The sequence below is a fragment of the Cololabis saira genome, chromosome 23, assembly GCF_033807715.1.
Source record: "Cololabis saira isolate AMF1-May2022 chromosome 23, fColSai1.1, whole genome shotgun sequence".
NCBI classification, from domain to species: Eukaryota; Metazoa; Chordata; class Actinopteri; order Beloniformes; family Belonidae; genus Cololabis; species Cololabis saira.
The window spans coordinates 28,135,635-28,153,060 of NC_084609.1; the positions used below are offsets into that span (position 1 = coordinate 28,135,635).

Genomic DNA, 17,426 nt, shown 5'->3' on the forward strand with positions numbered 1-17,426 from the left:
ACAAAGACAAAGTGGGTGTCCTCACTTTTCACTGCCTCCTCAACATCGCAGCTAAATCTGACTTCATTCACTTAATGAGATGAGTTCATTACTGCTCTCGAGGTTAATGTGTTGTCCTATAGCAGATTAGTGAGGGGATTTTAGTGTTGCTGGGGCATCCTAATTAGATCACAGTGGGTGCTGTCTTCTTGAATAGATGGAATAATGAAAGTCGTCGCTCTTGTCTGCAGAAACTTCATTACTGCTCCCTATCTCTGCTCATAAACGGCTCTGCAGTCACCTGGCTTAGGGCACAATAAAATTCATTTTACATATATACATATACATATGTGTGTGTGATTGTGTGTGCGCATATAAAAAAAGTGTGCATATAAAAATAAAATACGATCACCATGTTCTTTGAAATTTTAGTCAGATGCTCTTGGTCCAAAAATGTATAAGTGGGTCAATACTGCCATCTAAAGGAAAGAGGTGGTACTGCAGCCACAAATGAGCCTTGGAGACTAGAATGGTGTGAAAAGATGGTATCTGGACATGATATGTATATGCTTTTTGAGTTTTAAGGTGTTCTGATCTATCAGGACAAACCAATAACAATAAAAATAATGATAAATTATAAAATCACCTGCTCTTTCCCTGGTTTTTCACAAGAACCTCCTCAGGTGAACAGCAAAATGCAATTTATCACACATTCTCATTGGTTTTATGGTTTTATTTTGTTTTTTAACCATCACTAAGCCAACAATACAGAAGCAGTGTATAAAAAACTTGAATATGTCAAAGTACTTTACTGCTTCAATTGCAATAATAGCTAACAAATTAATAATATTCACTCATAAGATCATCAGCAAGGAGCACTGAGGGACGTGTTAACACAATGGCAAGACATCAGCAACCCTAACCACTAACCCCTAACCTTAACCCACCAGTCTGACAAGTGTTGGGAGGCCGTTTCTAAACCATCTAGAGTCCAGTACCGACAGAACGATCGTTCATAAATTGGACAGATGAAAATAGATGTCCATCTTCCCAGGAGTAGGATTGTTAGTAAGCCCGCCCGAAGGTCGAATCATGCAATCCTCACGGAAACTAAAGAAGTTCATGACACGAGACTGGGTAAGAAGTCTTTTTTTGGGAGGGAGGCCAAGAGAAAACATCTTTTCTAGAAGAATAAAATTGTAGCGCAGCTTAGAAAGTTGAATAATTTGTTTTTTGGGGAAATTAAAGTGCAAATGTTTGGTCATAATGATGCACAAAAAAACATCACATCAGCACAAACATCTTAACTGTCGAGCAATATGCTGGAAGGGAGATGATTGGGGTTAACATGAGTACCAGCTTCTTCCCTTTTGTTTCTACCATTAATAATATGCAAATAAAGTTATTTTGAACTCATTTGTGGTTTTTGAATGTCATCATGCAGTGTTTTGTTATCATGCCCTACGTGAGTTATTGGCAGTTCACATAACCATCTTCACTCTTATTGTTATAATCAGTATTATTTTTAGATGCCAACTGTTTTCTTTTTTTTTGTCACTTTGTCTTTATTGGATTTTCAGGTTATTACAACTGCAAATTTTTACCCGATTACAAAGATTATCTGTATATTCACTGTGCAACCAACAAAAAAAAGAAAGAAAAGGAGATGCCAACTGTTTTCAACGGCAAGAAAGAAAGAAAAAGAAAGATTAGAGGGGCAGTCACCGCGGCTGGTAGCACTTAGGAGCTATTTAAAGGCCCAAATATGAGTTTGTTGCTCATAATTTCATTGTTTCCCCTTATATACTTATATATGTTAAACAGAGAATAACAACTTTAGCTATGACGGCGTTAGGGCTCATTATAATCGCCTCTTTTACAGTTTTCATCTTCTCGGAAACCCAAGAACCTGGTTAAAATGCTAATGTGGCATTAGCTTACTAGCCAGTTCCGCCAATTTAACCATGATTTCTTTTCCTTGCACTCGTGACTTGAACATGTTTCCAATCCGGCAGCTCTAAATAAGTCATTTCACACATCTTGCAGTCTTGTTTTCAGGCCTAATTGCATCAGATGTATTTGGCTGCTGTTATTTGATACGAGCTCAGTTCCGTCTGTAAGACTATTGTGTAGCTTGTTTTCCTCGTTCAGCCCGCCGCGGCGCACAAATCCAAATATCATTTCGGCCTTTTGTTTCCATTGCATTAATCCCACCACTTTGAAGCTGTTCTCGTCATCTTCTTGGCTAAGCTTCGTAAATCGACTCCAGTATCCGTCGCGCGCTCCCCCCCCCCTTTATCTGGAAGCCCGCCTGCTCATCCTCCCTTTGTCTTTATTCAAAGTGGATCACATTAACAGCAGAACATCACACTCCGACACTAGAAACTCAGCGAGCCTGTGATTACGATGCCGAGGCTGTTGTCTTTGAGATAGGCAGAAGGGAAGGATGAGATAAAAGAATGGGGGGGGGGATTACCCATCTAATACTTATAACTTCTTTTTTTTTAACCCCTAAATCTTTGTGGAAGGATACAAGATTATTTAAATGCCCAATGAAGATGTCAGCAATGACATTTCACAGTGGCGACAACAGATGTGGGAAGAGTTGGCCGTGTTGTTGAGGACGAACTTTTCTCATTTCCCATCGTCCCACATGAAAGTCTGACGGATCCTCTTCCTGGGGATTAAGCCCCGGCTGTGAAAAACGGGCTCTAATCAGTGTTGCATTTGCTTTTCCTTTTTGCTGGCGACTCATAAACTGGACCAAGGACACGTGCAACAGGCGAGTTCTGCCCTAAAAATAACTTTTGAGTCAACAAAAGTCCCCCCGAGAGGCCGAGCGGGCCGGATGTCAAAGCATTCGGGACACAAAACAGTCGGATGCTGAAACTTAAAAGCTTTAATCCAAATACACTTGATTTTGTTTCATGTGAGCACAATGGAGATGCAGTTTTTCCTAGAGGAAATTGTGTGGAGGTCGATGTGTCGCAACAGGATTGACCGGATGAAGTAAATCACACTCGTCATTCCCGGGACATTAACAGCAAGCTCCAGTGGTCGGAGAACTGTAGATCACCTGAAAACAAACACATCACTCCACTGGTTTAATACTTCCCCGCTAGAGTGACATCGCTCCTCCCAATCCCTTCACTCAGAATAAATGTCCAAAAATAAGAAAAGGACATGTACTGCATCTTCTCGTCTTTACTTTTGTCCCAAGGACAAGTCGATCTGTGAAAGTCCCGTCTGCAGGGATGCCATTGCTCCAACAGTCACCTCTTGAGGCCTCAAAGCCCCTAAAGGTTTGCGTAATACTGATCCCTGTTTCGGTAATGTCTGTAGGCGAACTTGGCGTCCTTCTTGCCGTGCGGGATCCGCCCGAAGGGTTCGTGGTCATTGAAACACGTGTCGAAGACCTCGTCCACGATTTTCTCCGCGTTCTCTCGGCTGATTTTCCTCGCCACCAGGATGGAGCGGACGGCTCGGCCCCGGACGCACTCCTGTCCAGAGAGAACAGACGACAGGTTTTCAGGGTTCGTACGATTTGAAAAAACCTGGAAAAGTCATGGAATTTGAAAATGTCATTTTCAAGGCCTAGAAAAGTTTTGGAAAAGTCATGGAATTTATTTTTCTCACTTGATAATAACATTTAGTAATAACAGCCTATAAGGTAGATTTTAAATTGATCAATAAATATTTCGTATAGAAAAGTCTCAGGCATTCTCATGCGTGACGTGCCTAGCATCTTGCGCATCACGCATTTTTCGACCCCAGACGGCCGCTGTGACACTGGCAGTTTGCAGCAGCATTTACCGCCACCGCGTACTCGAAACAAGGGACTCTTTCAAATGTTGTCACCAGAAATGAAGTGCTACCTTCAGAAGTTTTATTGGCGCTAAAGGTAGCTAATGCTCACTTCATGTGAAGACATAAGCCAGCTTTTCCAGGCTATGTTTCCAGATAGCCAAATAGAAACAAAATTTGTTTGTGGCGAACGCAAATGCGCATATCTGTGTACATTTGGACTGGCACCCTTCTGTAAAGGACTCACTTTACGCCGAGTGTCAAAGCAAAGATATGTCATGTTATTCGACGAAAGCCTGAATCACTACTTGCAGTCTAAACAGCAACAGGTATGCACTCTAAACGGCTCCTGACATCATTTTAAGATATCTTTATTAAAAACTGCTATTTAGTCATTCTGTTAACCTAAAGGAGCATGAGGCTCCTTTTAAGAAATGAGACTCTCTAGCGCCACCCTTCACCACGACGGCCGTCGGGGGTACTGCAGCCAACAGTGAAGCCGGCACGGGAGAACGGGGAGAACGTGCATGCAGCGTCATGTGACGTCACATCTGCAGCCCAGCGCGGGAAATTCGGGACCGAATTGCAGCACATTTTGCAGCACACAGCCTGTTCAAGGCAAAGGAGAGATACACTAGAGGAATCATTCTTTTGGGTTTGGAACGCTTCATCTGACATTATTACTAGAAAACTTAAAATGTATACGGATGCTTTTCATAAATCTTGCCACAATCCTGCCTCAAGCTCCTTTAAGTGTTTGTTAAGAAATTAAAGCAGCACAACGTAACTTTCAGCTTTTCTGAGTTTGGCGGCATCTTTTGGACAAAAGCGGTAGTGTTTTACCAGAAAGAACACTACGTTTCCCATGAGCACCAGCGCATACTGCCGGAAAACTCCTGTCCCGTCGCTGCATTTGTTTTGATGAGAGGAGATGGGACGCTTTTCTGTTCACCAAGTGAACAGACGGAACGCAAAAAAAAAGATGTTAAACCGGGATACCTTAAACAAGGAAGCCAGGGAGCAGTATATGGAGAAAATAATGATTATTAACGATTTGGGTCCATATGAAATCCCTATCAAAGAGTGGAGCTCCGATGAGGATTTACTGCCGCAGTTCTGCACAACCCACGTCTTACTACCTTGTTTAGGAGTGTTTGGCAGCTGCTTTGGTAAATGTTTGACTCGCCATGTGTTTCAATAAATTAGTACAATAGTACAACATACAGTACATGTTTTGTATCCCTCTTACTTCTCTTTTTTTTTGACTGCTATATTATGGTGAAGAGGCTCTGAGGCATGAGCAATATTTTTGTTTTCCTCGTGAGATAATTTTTTTTCTCTGCAGCTACAAATAAGAGTTAATATTTTTTCCTCAACAAACTAGTTTTATCTGAAGATTGGGGTTAATCGCACCGCAGAGAGCTGGAAGGGGAAGTGACGTACACCGTAAAGCAGTCAAAGCCGTAAAAATGTGTAGTTTTTTAGTGTGGCAGGGTTCCTACCATGCTCCTCAAAGTTACATAGTGCCAGTGAAGGTGATACAGAACCCTCAGACCATGACAGAGGTTCATTAAACCTGTTGTAAGTTGATGTACCATCACAATGACTCTGGAAATATTAGATTAAGGTGGAAAAGTTACATAGTGCCGCTTTAATGTACAGACTGGGATGAGTTTGAGAAGTATGTTGTATGAGTATGAGTATGAGCAGAGTGCTCCCCTTTCAAAATTGTGCGGCCATTGTCTGCCTATTGTTTATGCAGGGATTAAAGCAAAAAAAATATTTTTGACTGAAATTTTTTTTTCAGGCCAGTTCATATTCCCCCTCCATCTATGCACTGCACCTATTGTGAAAACCAGTTTTTTTTCTGTCTTTAACAAACAACATACATCAAAACACTTAAAAAAAGAGTTTTCTGAACTTATCAATATGACTCTGTCCTTCACAGGATAAGTAAAGTGGATCACTGCAAAAACTCAAAATCCAGTACAAAAATCTACTCAAAAATCTCATTACACTTAAAACAAGACTCATCACTGGAAAACTGGATAAATCTTGTCCCACTGGCAGATTTTCCTACTTATTTCAAGTGAAAATTTCAAATAAGTTATTTTTCTGGTGTTATTTTTCTGGTGATGACTCTAAATGTTGAAATAGCAGTAAAACCACATTCATTGATGAAATGACATAAGGGATGGAAAGGGGGGATGGCAGTTTTACAGGGGGATGATTTGGACCGTTTTTATTTCAGGGGGGGATGATTTGGACCGTTTTTATTTCAGGGGGGATGCCATCCTCCCTCATCCTCCCTCTACTCGAGTACTGCCTATAGCTATATTCTACATCTGGGCTGATGTGGACGTGCATAGGAGGATAGGCTATTTCAGTTACTGGTATGGTTGGCTGTCTGTACAGTCGTGCAAGTTCAATGCTATTAAAACACTTTAAATTAAAGCATTTCGTTTTTTTACATAAAATAAATACATTTCTATGCAGTTTAGAAGTTTTGGGGATGTCCCTTTTTTGGCGCCTGCACTGCTGAAATCAGGCGTTCCTTATTTCTATTTCTGAAAGCTGCTAACCCGAGAGGCGACCCGTTGGGGGCTCGCGGGAACGGGTCCCCGACAGGCGTCGCAGCTGGGCAGATCCGCGAGAAGGGCCCGGCGCGCGTCCAGAGTCGCGGCCGCCGACCGCCGTACCCGATCCCCCCCCCACCGGTCCGCCTTCCGCGCGGCCCCGACACCGCCCCGCAGAAAGACCCCCGCCCGACGACGCGCCAACCCCGCTGGACGAAGGCCCCGCGCGGCGGGCCGAACGCCGCGCTCCGGCGGCGGGGAGAGGAGGGCGACGGGGCGACTGCTCCCCCAGACTACCCCCTTGATCCAACATGCCCCCCTCTGTTCCTGATTGGCTAATACCAAGGCTCTGGCTCGCTTAATTGGTTTACAATAGCGCCAGTTTAATGCCTAAAGCAGGGGTCCTCAACCCTGGTCCTCGAGGGCCGGTGTCCCTGCAGGTTTTAGATGTTTCCCTGCTTCATTGCACCGTGATACAAGTGACTGTGTCATCAACAGAATTGTGCAGCCCTGGATGAAAAGCTGATGACGATGATTAATTAGAATCAGGTGTGTTAAAGCAGTGAAACATCTAAAACATGCAGGACACCGGCCCTCGAGGACCAGGGTTGAGGACCCCTGGCCTAAAGGCTGATTTATGGTTCAGCGTTACTCCAACGCAGAGCCTACGGCGTAGGTTACGCAGCGACGCGCAACGTACGGTGCGCCACGCTGCGTACCCTACGCCGTAACCCTACGGCGTAGTCTCTGCGTCGATTTAACGCAGAACCATAATTCAGGCTTAACATGATAACGCACGTGCAAATGTTTTTTTGTTCTTTTCTTTTTTTTTTTCCTAATTTTCGAATTGACGGAAATCCGTCTAGAGACGGAGAACTTTAATCCCTGTTTATGTCAGTTATTTGTTCTTTAATGTGACTGCAATATTAGATCACTATACAACATAGTGCTGGTATATCAGTGTTAGTTTAAACAAATGTTTATTTAGTATAAAACCATAATTGTCATTAGATCTCCACTGTGGTGACTTTTTACATAGTTTTATTCCTATATTTCATTCATACATTGATGTTTTAGAGGTCATGTATAGTCATGGAAACTTGCTGCCAAGTCATGGAAAAGTCATGGAAATGTGTTGGTTAAAATGTGTCTGAACCCTGGCTTTCGGTCCAGAGCTACAGGACTGAAATACTGGATGCAAGAGGGACACGTGTCCCAGGCTAAGTACCTTGTGATGCTCCTTCAAGCCAAAGTTGAATCTGGCAACTTCGTTCATGAAGGCGCAGTCCCCGCTGAGGTTAGCCGCTCGGACCTAAAGAGATAACCCATACAGAGTTACACCACGCAAAAGTCTCATCAGGGCACACATACGCAGGTGTTTAACTCACTACCGACCTCAGAACAGGCCAGATGTCTGTAGTTGTTGAACCAGTCCACGTGGGCCCGGCAGTGGTCGAAGGCGTGGATCAGCTCGTGCGTGAGCACTCGGTTCATGTGAGACTGCTGGTGGATGTTGTTCTGGCACAAGACGATCTGGGACACAGACAACGTCACTGCAGACGAGCAGGTCTCGCGACTCACGACACCAAACCAGGATCCGTCCTACCTGAGAGGAGGCTGCGTCGAACCCACCGCTGACCGTCTCATCACAGTCTTCACAGGACAGGTGACGATCTTTAAACACTTTGCTGAGGACGGAAGGAGGAGAGAGGACTCTGGGGTATTTTATGGTATTTATAAGTTTGCTGCACAACCTAAGTTTACCAAAGAGCACTTTTGCTATTATGTGGACTGAATAAAACAAATGCAGGTTTATTTGAGAGGAACAGTCTGTGACTGAATTTACATGCAATCAATAACCCCTTTAAAACCGGAATATTAGCAATAACCCGGTTTTGCGCGGCCATGTAAACACCAATAACCCTTTGAATAACCCGAATTTGCTCATGTTCCGATTTTTAAAAACCCGAATATGAGCCCTGGGTTACTTCTTTTCTAACCCGAATATTTGGTCATTATAGCCTAACGGAATATCCCCATCAAAAGGAACAGGAATCTGTTTTCTGCGCATGCTCTGTTCACAAGGAATCCTGGTCTTTTGAGTCCAGGAAGTTCTTATAAACACGGAGAAACACAAGACCAGGAGGAGACTAATCACTTCATAAATGTAATGAAGGATATGAACATTTCTGCATTTGTAGACGGTAGAAAGTACCGGGATAGCCAGATTTACAAGAAGGTGAGCGAAAAGTTGCGCGAAGCAGCATTTGTTTTGAATTTGGATACAGGAAGAAGAAGCAGAAATGACGGGAATTGCGTCATGACATTCTCCGTGCATTGCTGGTTTGATCCAGATATCCAAAAGGATTAATCACCATGTAAACGGAATATTCCGAATGTTTCAGTAACCCGAATATTAGCAATAACCCGAATTTTGACTGCATGTAAACAGAGGATAATGTCAGGGCGGCTGGTGTCAGCTGAAGCTCTGTCGAAGCCTCAGCTCCATAAGCTGCTGAAAGACTTCCAGAGAGCCGTTCACACCAGACACCCAACTAATATGTCTGAAGTGAACAAGTTCTGCAAAGAGAAACCATCAAAAAGTCCTCCTGAATGTCGTGCAGATGTGATCCAGAGCAGAAACTGCTTATAAAGGACTTCCGGCCAGCCATGAACTCGTGCACGTCTCCAACAAAGGACTGAGAAATTACTGTATTTTAGTACATGAGGCAGTAAAATAACTGCAGGTTCATTTCAGGGGGAGGTGGAAGTGTTTGATTTTAAAGCATACATACCATCCGGAGTTCTTCATGGCACTGAGGAGGAGTTTGGCATATGGACCTGATGAAAACACAGACACGACTTGGTTAGATAGTGAGCACCAGAACCCTCGCTGCCACACGGACTCCAGCTAACTGCTGCTACGCTACGGTCCTGGCTGGGTTTAACGTAAGTTACGGATGTAACTATGGTTCTGTGAATTCCTGGATGACTGCCAGTGGCAGTAAACAGAGTGGATATGTCTCCTCGCGCTCCGCGCAGGTCGAGATTTAATAACAACAGTGTCACGTGAGTGACGTGTAGGCTACCTGTGCGTCTATAAATACCGCCCGGTAGACTACATCCGGCCTCCCAGAATCTTCTCGCAGGAAGTTCGGAGTGACCGGTGTGACTGGCAGTCATCCAGGAATTCACAGAACCATAGTTACATCCGTAACTTACGTTCTGTTTCATTCCTTCCAGACTGCCAGTGGCAGTAAACAGAGTGGATGACTCATACCAGCACTGTCACGAGGAACAACACCCACCTAGTGGTCAGCCGTAGAAGCCAAAGGCAGAACGGCCGAAGCCAGCGTGGACCCAGAGGCCACGTTAAGGCGATAGAACCTGGAGAAGGTGCACGGCACCGTCCAGGATGCCGCTGCACAGATCTCAGACAACGGTACCCCTCTCATTGCCGCCCAGGAAGTGGCCACACCCCTGGTGGAATGACAGACAACGCCTGACGGGGCAGGTCTACCTGCCACGTCATAAGCCTGTTTGATTGCTTCAACAATCCAGTGGGAGAGACGTTGCTTCGACAGGGCACGGCCCTTGTGCGCCCCCCTGTAGCACACAAACAATTGCTCAGAGCGTCGAAAGCTCTGTGTTGCCTGAAGGTAGAGCCGCAACGCCCGGACTGGGCACAGCAAATTAGCCCGCTCCTCCAGCCGGGACTCAAACGGGGGAGGATGGTATGCTGCCAACTCTATGGCCTGATTGGCATGGTCAGGGGGTAATACCTTTGGCAGGAAAGCGACATTTGGCCACAGGGTCACTCCTGAGCTGTCTGCCTTCCACCGAAGGCACGTAGGACTGACGGAAAGGGCGTGGAGCTCGCTCACACGCTTGGCAGACGTAACAGCCAACAGAAAGGCGGTCTTCCATGACGTCGTCCTCAAGGACCCCCCTGCCATAGGCTCAAAGGGGGCCTCGCCCAAGGCCTGCAGGACCAGCGGCAGGTCCCATGCTGCTGCACGCTGCACTCTGGGGGGGCGCAGTCTCCTGGCACCCCGCAGAAACTGTGCCACCCAGTAATGCGCACCAACTGGTCTACCATCGATGTGGCCATGGTGGACAGAAATAGCCGCTACGTGCACCTTCAAGGTCGAGGCCGCCCGGCCCGCCTCAAACAGATACTGCAGGTACCGCAGTACAATTTGTAACGGACAGGAGATCGGGTCAAAACCCCCGTCCCTGCACCAGGAGGAGAAAGCGGCCCAGCAATGCGAATACACCCTTCTTGTGGAAGGAGCTCTAGCATTCTGCAAGGTCTCACATACCGAGGGCTCAAGGTGCGTCAAGAATGACCCTTCCCTCTCAACGGCCAGGCCCAGAGTTGAAGGAGGCTCGGAGAGGGATGCCATACCTCCCCGCCCAGCTGGGACAGGAGGTCCGACCGTACTGGGAGCTGCCAAGGCTCCCCGTCCAACAGGCTGAGGAGCGTGGAGAACCAAATCCTCGAGGGCCACTTGGGCGCCACCAGGAGGACCCTGTGACCCGATAATCTCACCCTGTGAAGCGTGGGCATCACCAGGGGAATCGGAGGGAACGCATAAAGGAGGCCTCTCGGCCAAGTGTTGGCGAGAGCGTCCATCCCGAGCGGGGCACTGGTCTCTGCCAAGGAGAACCACAGTGGACAATGAGTCGTACACTCCGAGGCGAACAGATCCACACGGGCTTCCCCGTATCGATCCCAAATCATTCGCACCACCTGGGGGTGCAACCGCCAGTCCCCTGGGGGCAGCTGCCGGCGTGAGAGGGAATCCGCCACCACGTTGGCTCTGCCAGGGAGGTGCATTGCCCTCAAGGAGGCCAATTGAGGATGAGCCCACATCCACAACCTCCGGGCCTCGTTCAGGGAGTCCAGCGACCTGGTTCCCCCCTGGTGGTTGACATGAAACACTGTCGAAGTGTTGTCTGTCCGGACGAGGACATGCTTGCCCCTGAGAAAGGGCAAGAAGTGCCTCAGCGCCAAGTAGACAGTCCGGAGTTCTAGGACATTGATGTGCCGTCCCCGCCACAGAGGGCCCCAAACCCCCTGGACTGACCTCTTCTGCCATACCGCACCCCAACCCTGAGGTGAGGCATCTGTTGTCACCACCTCTCGCCTCGAAGGGACTGAGCCGAGAGGAACACCGTGCAATAGAAAGGTGCTGTCCCGCCACCGGTGGAGATGAATAAGGCACTGGTGGGTAACCTTGACCTTGACCCACCTGTGAAGGCGAGGGTCCATCTGGAGGCTGTTGAACCACATCTGCAGGGGGCGCAGGTGCAGCAGCCCCAGAGGTGTCACAGCTGAGGCCGCCGACAGCATCCCCAGCAGTCGGAGCCATGCGTGGACGGGCAACCTCATCCCGAGGCGGAAGGACCGTAGCAGGTCCTGAATCCGCTGTGCCCGCTCTGCAGTAAGGCGTGCCTGCATTGACACGGAATCGAGGGACAGGCCGATGAAGGTGGTCTGCTGCGTAGGACGCAACAAGCTCTTCTCCCAATTTACCGACATGCCCAGAGCCTCGATATGTGTGAGGACCCTGGATGTCATCAGCTCCGCCTCCTGGAGCGAGGGGGCGCATATAAGCCAGTCGTCCAGATATGGGAGAATCTTTACTCCCGACAGGCATAGCGATGTCAAGGCCGCCCTCATGCATCTGGTGAAGATGCGAGGAGCCAGGGACAGGCCGAAAGGCAGGACGGTGAACTGGTAGGCGTGGCCTTGAAAGGCAAAACTGAGAAACCGTCTGTGATCTGGGTGTATTGGGACGTGAAAGTAGGCGTCCTTGAGGTCTATGGAGGTGAACCACTCCCCTGGAGTGACAGATTGAAGGACGTCGCGTGTACGCAGCATCCGAAATGGGAGGACCTTCAGGTACTGGTTCAGACCCCGAAGGTCCAGCACAGGCCGAAGAGAAGTGTCTTTCTTCGGAATGAGGAAGTATGTTGAGTAAAACCCACTGCTCTGTGTATGTGGGTGAACTCTTGTGATGGCCTTTTTGTCCAAGAGTTTGGCTATCTCCTGTGACAAACACAGGGCCCTCCCGCGGTCTCTGACCGAGGTTTCCCTGACCCCGGAGGGTGGTGGGGGCCGGCGGCGGAACTGCAACCTGTAGCCCTGGGACAGTGTTCTCAAAACCCATACATCTGGAGAATGGGCTGCCCAATAGGCCAGGTGCTGATGTGAAAACCTGCCCACCGCCGGCCCGAGGCCCTCATAGAGTGCCTCGAGGATTATTTGGGGGTTTGGGGGGACGCTGGTGTTGCCCCTGCACCCGCTGAGACCGGCGAGGTGGAGGGTGTGCGCCCCTGGGCTGACGCCCACCACCCCCAGCAACCCGGCTGTGCTGCCAGGGCTGCGGAGGGGGGCTCGGGGGATGTGAGCGGCGCAGGTCTTGTGCGCCCCGTCTCCTGGAGTGCTGAGCTGGGGGTCCCATGCTCGCACTCCGACGACCCCAGGCCTCTGATGCCTGACCCGACTGCTTCCTGCGCTCCAACGCCTGTTCTGCCTCTGGCCCAAACAACTGGCCCGGCACTACCGGAAGCTTCCGTAGCGTCTGCCTGCAATCATCAGACATGGGTGCCTGCGCCAGCCACACCTGACGCCGCGTCACCACCAGGGTGGACATCAGGCGGCCAAGCTCTCTGGTCATCAGCCCGAAGGCTTGGAGCGCAGCGTCGTTAGTGTCACCCAACTCCCCGCCCTCATGCTCCGACTGCAACATCTGGGACTGGGCGAGGAGGAGCACGGAGAGGGAGTTCCCAATGCGAGCCATGCGGCCTGCCGCATCATAAGCCGTCGAGAGAAGGCTATCCGTTACCCGGCACTGAGGCCTAGGACAGCGGGCCTTATCTTTGAGCGCCTCATCTGGTGAAAGGACCAGTGAGGCGATACACGGGTCCACGGGAGGCATGTGAACCAGGCCATGTTGCTCCGCCTGGCGCATGGAGGCCAAAGTCCTCGCATCCTTGCCATGGTAGGCAAACGCCTTTGGATCTGCCCAGCAGCGCCGCAGCTCCTGCAAAAAAGCAGGCGAGGGCGGGACATCAAAGGGCGGGGCTACAGGAGTCCGGCGAAAGAATGGGTTGCTCGCCGGTTGGGCAGCGGGCGCATCATCCAGCCCGACCTTAGCCAGGGCCGCACGTAGTGTTGCCTGCAAAGGGCAGGGGCCCTCTCCCAGCTCAGTGCTCCCAGAGCTCCTGAGGGATGTCTCCGAGCCAGCCTCTGCCTGTATGCTAGCTGGGTCAACCACCAGACACGGCAGCTCAGGGGAGGGATACTCGCCAGAGCTAAACACACTGTCACGGCCTTGAAACATGGAGTTTGAAGCCCTGGTAGACATAGCATCGTCTCCACAATCTGACTCCCAGGGGACCGCCAGAGGTGGGGAGGGCAGAGCCCGCTCCCTCACTAAGGCCTTAAGCTGCTCCAGTTCAGCCCGTAAATCCTCCATCTCACTGCGTGAGGGAGCATCCTTCGCCTTCTTCTGCGTAGGGCCACTGCGCTCGTCATGGGGCCCCGCTCTGCGCTTGTCCCGGTGCTTTTTGCGGGAACCTGCACTGACATGAGCGGGCCCAGAGGGTGGGAGGTCGCTCCTAAAGAGGAGGCATTCCACCTGACGCAGCCGGTCCTCTCTCACCGAGAGCGGCAAAATGCTGCAGTTGATGCAGGGGTCGGAGAGGGCCTCCCTCAGGTGCCCCACCCCCAGACACTGGGGGCACAATTCATGGCCATCCTCTACCAACAGTAGAGTGCCACATGATGTACAAGCCATCATCGCTTCCTCCAAAAAATAAAAAGGGTCAAGTTAGGAAATCTGGGCGAGAACCGAGACTCGATCAGAACATCTAACAGACTCCTCACACCACTGTTCTTAATCCAAACAATTCAGTGTGGAGCCAGGCAATCCAAGCGAGAACTGTGGCCGCCACAGAACGCGTCCGGAACCTCTGGACTAGCTTTTTTTTTTTTTTTTAAATATATATTTTTTTAAATTTATATATTTTTTTTTTTTTTTTTTAAAGCTTAAGTAAAAAATACTCACCAAGCCAGGCTAGGAACCAACAGACGAGAGCAGTGGGCGGACCACTGAACGCGGCTGGGACATCTAGCATGTGGAGGAATCAGCTCAGCACAAACAATTCAAGACCGTTTGTGTGGCTGGGGAGCGAGCCAGCCCGACACACGGGCGCTCGGATCCTCCCGATGGAGAAAGGGAGAGGTAAGATGGCTTGACAGCCACAGCCTTAGAGGGCACAACGTGCGCTCCGACCAAGAGTCACAGGCAGGCTGTCAAACACCACCAACCAGAGTTGAGCTTACCTCCCCGAACCTGCAGAAAATATAGATCCGAAACACGGATCTACGGAGCGATTAACCAGCGATGTACGTCAGGTTAACAGCGAGAAGATTCAAGAGGCCGGATGTAGTCTACCGGGCGGTATTTATAGACGCACAGGTAGCCTACACGTCACTCACGTGACACTGTTGTTATTAAATCTCGACCTGCGCGGAGCGCGAGGAGACATATCCACTCTGTTTACTGCCACTGGCAGTCTGGAAGGAATGAAACAGAACCACGTAGGTCAGCAGGGACTTCTCTCTGTCCTTCAGGTCCTTTATCATCGTAACAGCATCTTTACAGGTTTACCTTAAAGTCAATTAGACAACTGCAGCTCATCCAGACCTCTGCTGCTCCAGTCCTCACCAAAACCATCAGAGGACTGACTTTAAAGTTCTGATGCTGGTCTATAAAGATCTGAATGGTCCAGGACCAGAACATATCAGTGACCCAGTATGAACCTTCAGACCCCTCAGGTCATCTGGATATGGTTTTCTATCAGTCCCCAGAGTCAGAACCAGCTACATTCAGCTTTTAGTCTCCACATATCTGGAACAAACTCCCAGGAAGCCTCAGATCAGCTGAAACTCTCAGTTTATGTAAATCCAGGTTGAAGACTCACCTGTTTTCAGCTGCATTTGAGCTCCAAAGCTCCAAATCTGCACTGATACTTTTAAACTTGAGTTTAGATCATATTTTAACTACTAATTTAATCTTTTGCACCTTTTTCTTTATTTTTGTTTAAATTTAAATCATGCTTTGTATTTTCTTTGCTACGTGATGATGTTTTAATGTCTCTGTAAAGCACTTAAATCACCTTGCTGTTTAATTGTGGTACATAAAGACACCATTTTGGTTGTTACTCCTTATGAGTTGTTTTTCTTTGTCAATATATAATTTTTCTTATAAGTCAACAACACACCAAGAACATATTTACTACTTTATCAGATCATTTGAGGACAAAAACATTATCTCACTAAAACTTTTATTAAAACACCAATTAATATTCTACAGTGAAAAAACTAAATGCATCACAATAAATGTTAATAATCTTTGGTGTTTTTCAGATTGATCTCTTTCCAAAAAGAAAAACAAATCCCCATATATATGTATTATATATAAAAATATACTTCCTTTGTGTTATTATTTATTTTCCTTTTTTTATTAAGAAGCAGTGATGTCATGTAACCAAACTGACATTTAAAGGGTTGAAATAGTTAGAAATACTTCAATATTTGGTCGTTTTGATCAAGATCTGAAATAAAAATGGGGTAAAACATATTAAACTGTTAGGTATTTTCAGCAGCGTGGGAGATTTGGTTTTCTTTTGTCCCTAAAGCCTCGTGTAGGGTAGAAACTGAACAACAACAGTTGAGAAGAGAAACACATTTCCTTGAGTGTGTACAGTAGTTAATACTAAAGTACTCACTGGTTTCCATTGCGAAGTGCAACATGACCTGACACTTGTGCTTGAACGTGAACAGACTTTCCTTCAGCAGGTTTCCCGCAGACTTGTCCGCGTTCCTGTCCGGGAACAGATTGTATCCATAATCCTCCTCTTGTGGTTTACTTTGATCCATGGTGTTTAGTGTGTTTAGTGCAGCAGCGTGTTAGTAAATGTCAGCGTGAAAGTCGCTGCTGCAGCAGAGAGGTCGTCCCGCCCTGCGGGTCACGTGATACCATCACGTGACAGACGAGTGGCATAGTTTTTTTTAATATCTGCAAAGTAATGTATTTTTTTTTAAGAAATCCATTAATAACCAATATATATATATATTTTAAATGTACAATAAAAAAAGATAAAGTGTTTTTATACATTTATTTGGGATGTGTCGTTGTAAAAGATCGTCTATTCAGAATGTTTCAGACAGATGTTACCTCGAAAGGAAGTTTGTTGACTCGAACGTGAAAACTAGGAGAAAGCGATAAAGAAATAACTTTTTCTTTTTTTATTAACAAAGTGAATTGAAGGTATCAGTTTTAAATACACGCATTTTTAATGATTACAGAGGGGGACAAGGATAAGAGCCAAGGGCAGCACAGAAAAACAGGTGGAATGCATTTCATAGCAGAACTATAATATTTGTCATCAAACATAGCAGTTTAGGGGAAGGCTGTGGATTATAGACACAACAAATAATAATGAAATTATGGAAAATTGTCAACCCGGAATTTTATATTTTTCAAAGGCGGTTTGAATTTTGCAATAAATGTGTGATACGGCTTAAAAACTATTTTAAACTATCAGGTTTTTTCCCCTTTTTTATCCTTTCATCCTATACTTCTAAATTTGTTTATTTTTTTCTCTTTTATTTATTTAGATCTTCTTAATACAGTCTGATAACTGAACTTACTCAATTTACTCAAGCCGTGAAGCACCACTTAGGATGACATCAAACCCCAGAGCTTTTTCTAGACAAAATTCAGAATCAGAAAGAAGTTTAATGCCAAGTACTTTAACACACACAAGGATGATGATGAGGATGATGTTGTGGTGATTGGTTACTCTCTATAGTAGGCTACTCTAGGCGTTAATGTGACGCATCATTTTTTGAAACAACTTTTAAAAAATCACCGTAAAAAAGCAACTTTCCGTTTTCAAATAAAACAAAATTCAGTAATGTCGACATTAATGTTGAAGTACGAGAAACAGGTCGAAATGTATTTCAACTTTATTCTCGAAATTTCGACT

General features: G+C 47.2%; 1 protein-coding gene across 1 annotated transcript; it reads right to left on the reverse strand.

Annotated features, from left to right (window-relative positions):
- Positions 1-2,863: 2,863 nt before the first annotated feature.
- atp23 (ATP23 metallopeptidase and ATP synthase assembly factor homolog) lies at positions 2,864-16,407 on the reverse strand. Its single transcript, XM_061714339.1, has 6 exons — positions 16,164-16,407; positions 9,155-9,200; positions 7,966-8,047; positions 7,755-7,892; positions 7,588-7,671; positions 2,864-3,479 (listed from the first exon to the last, which is right to left on the reverse strand). The coding sequence occupies exons 1-6, from the start codon at positions 16,312-16,314 to the stop codon at positions 3,276-3,278; spliced, it is 705 nt and encodes a 234-aa protein (XP_061570323.1). The 5' UTR covers positions 16,315-16,407; the 3' UTR covers positions 2,864-3,275.
- Positions 16,408-17,426: the final 1,019 nt, after the last annotated feature.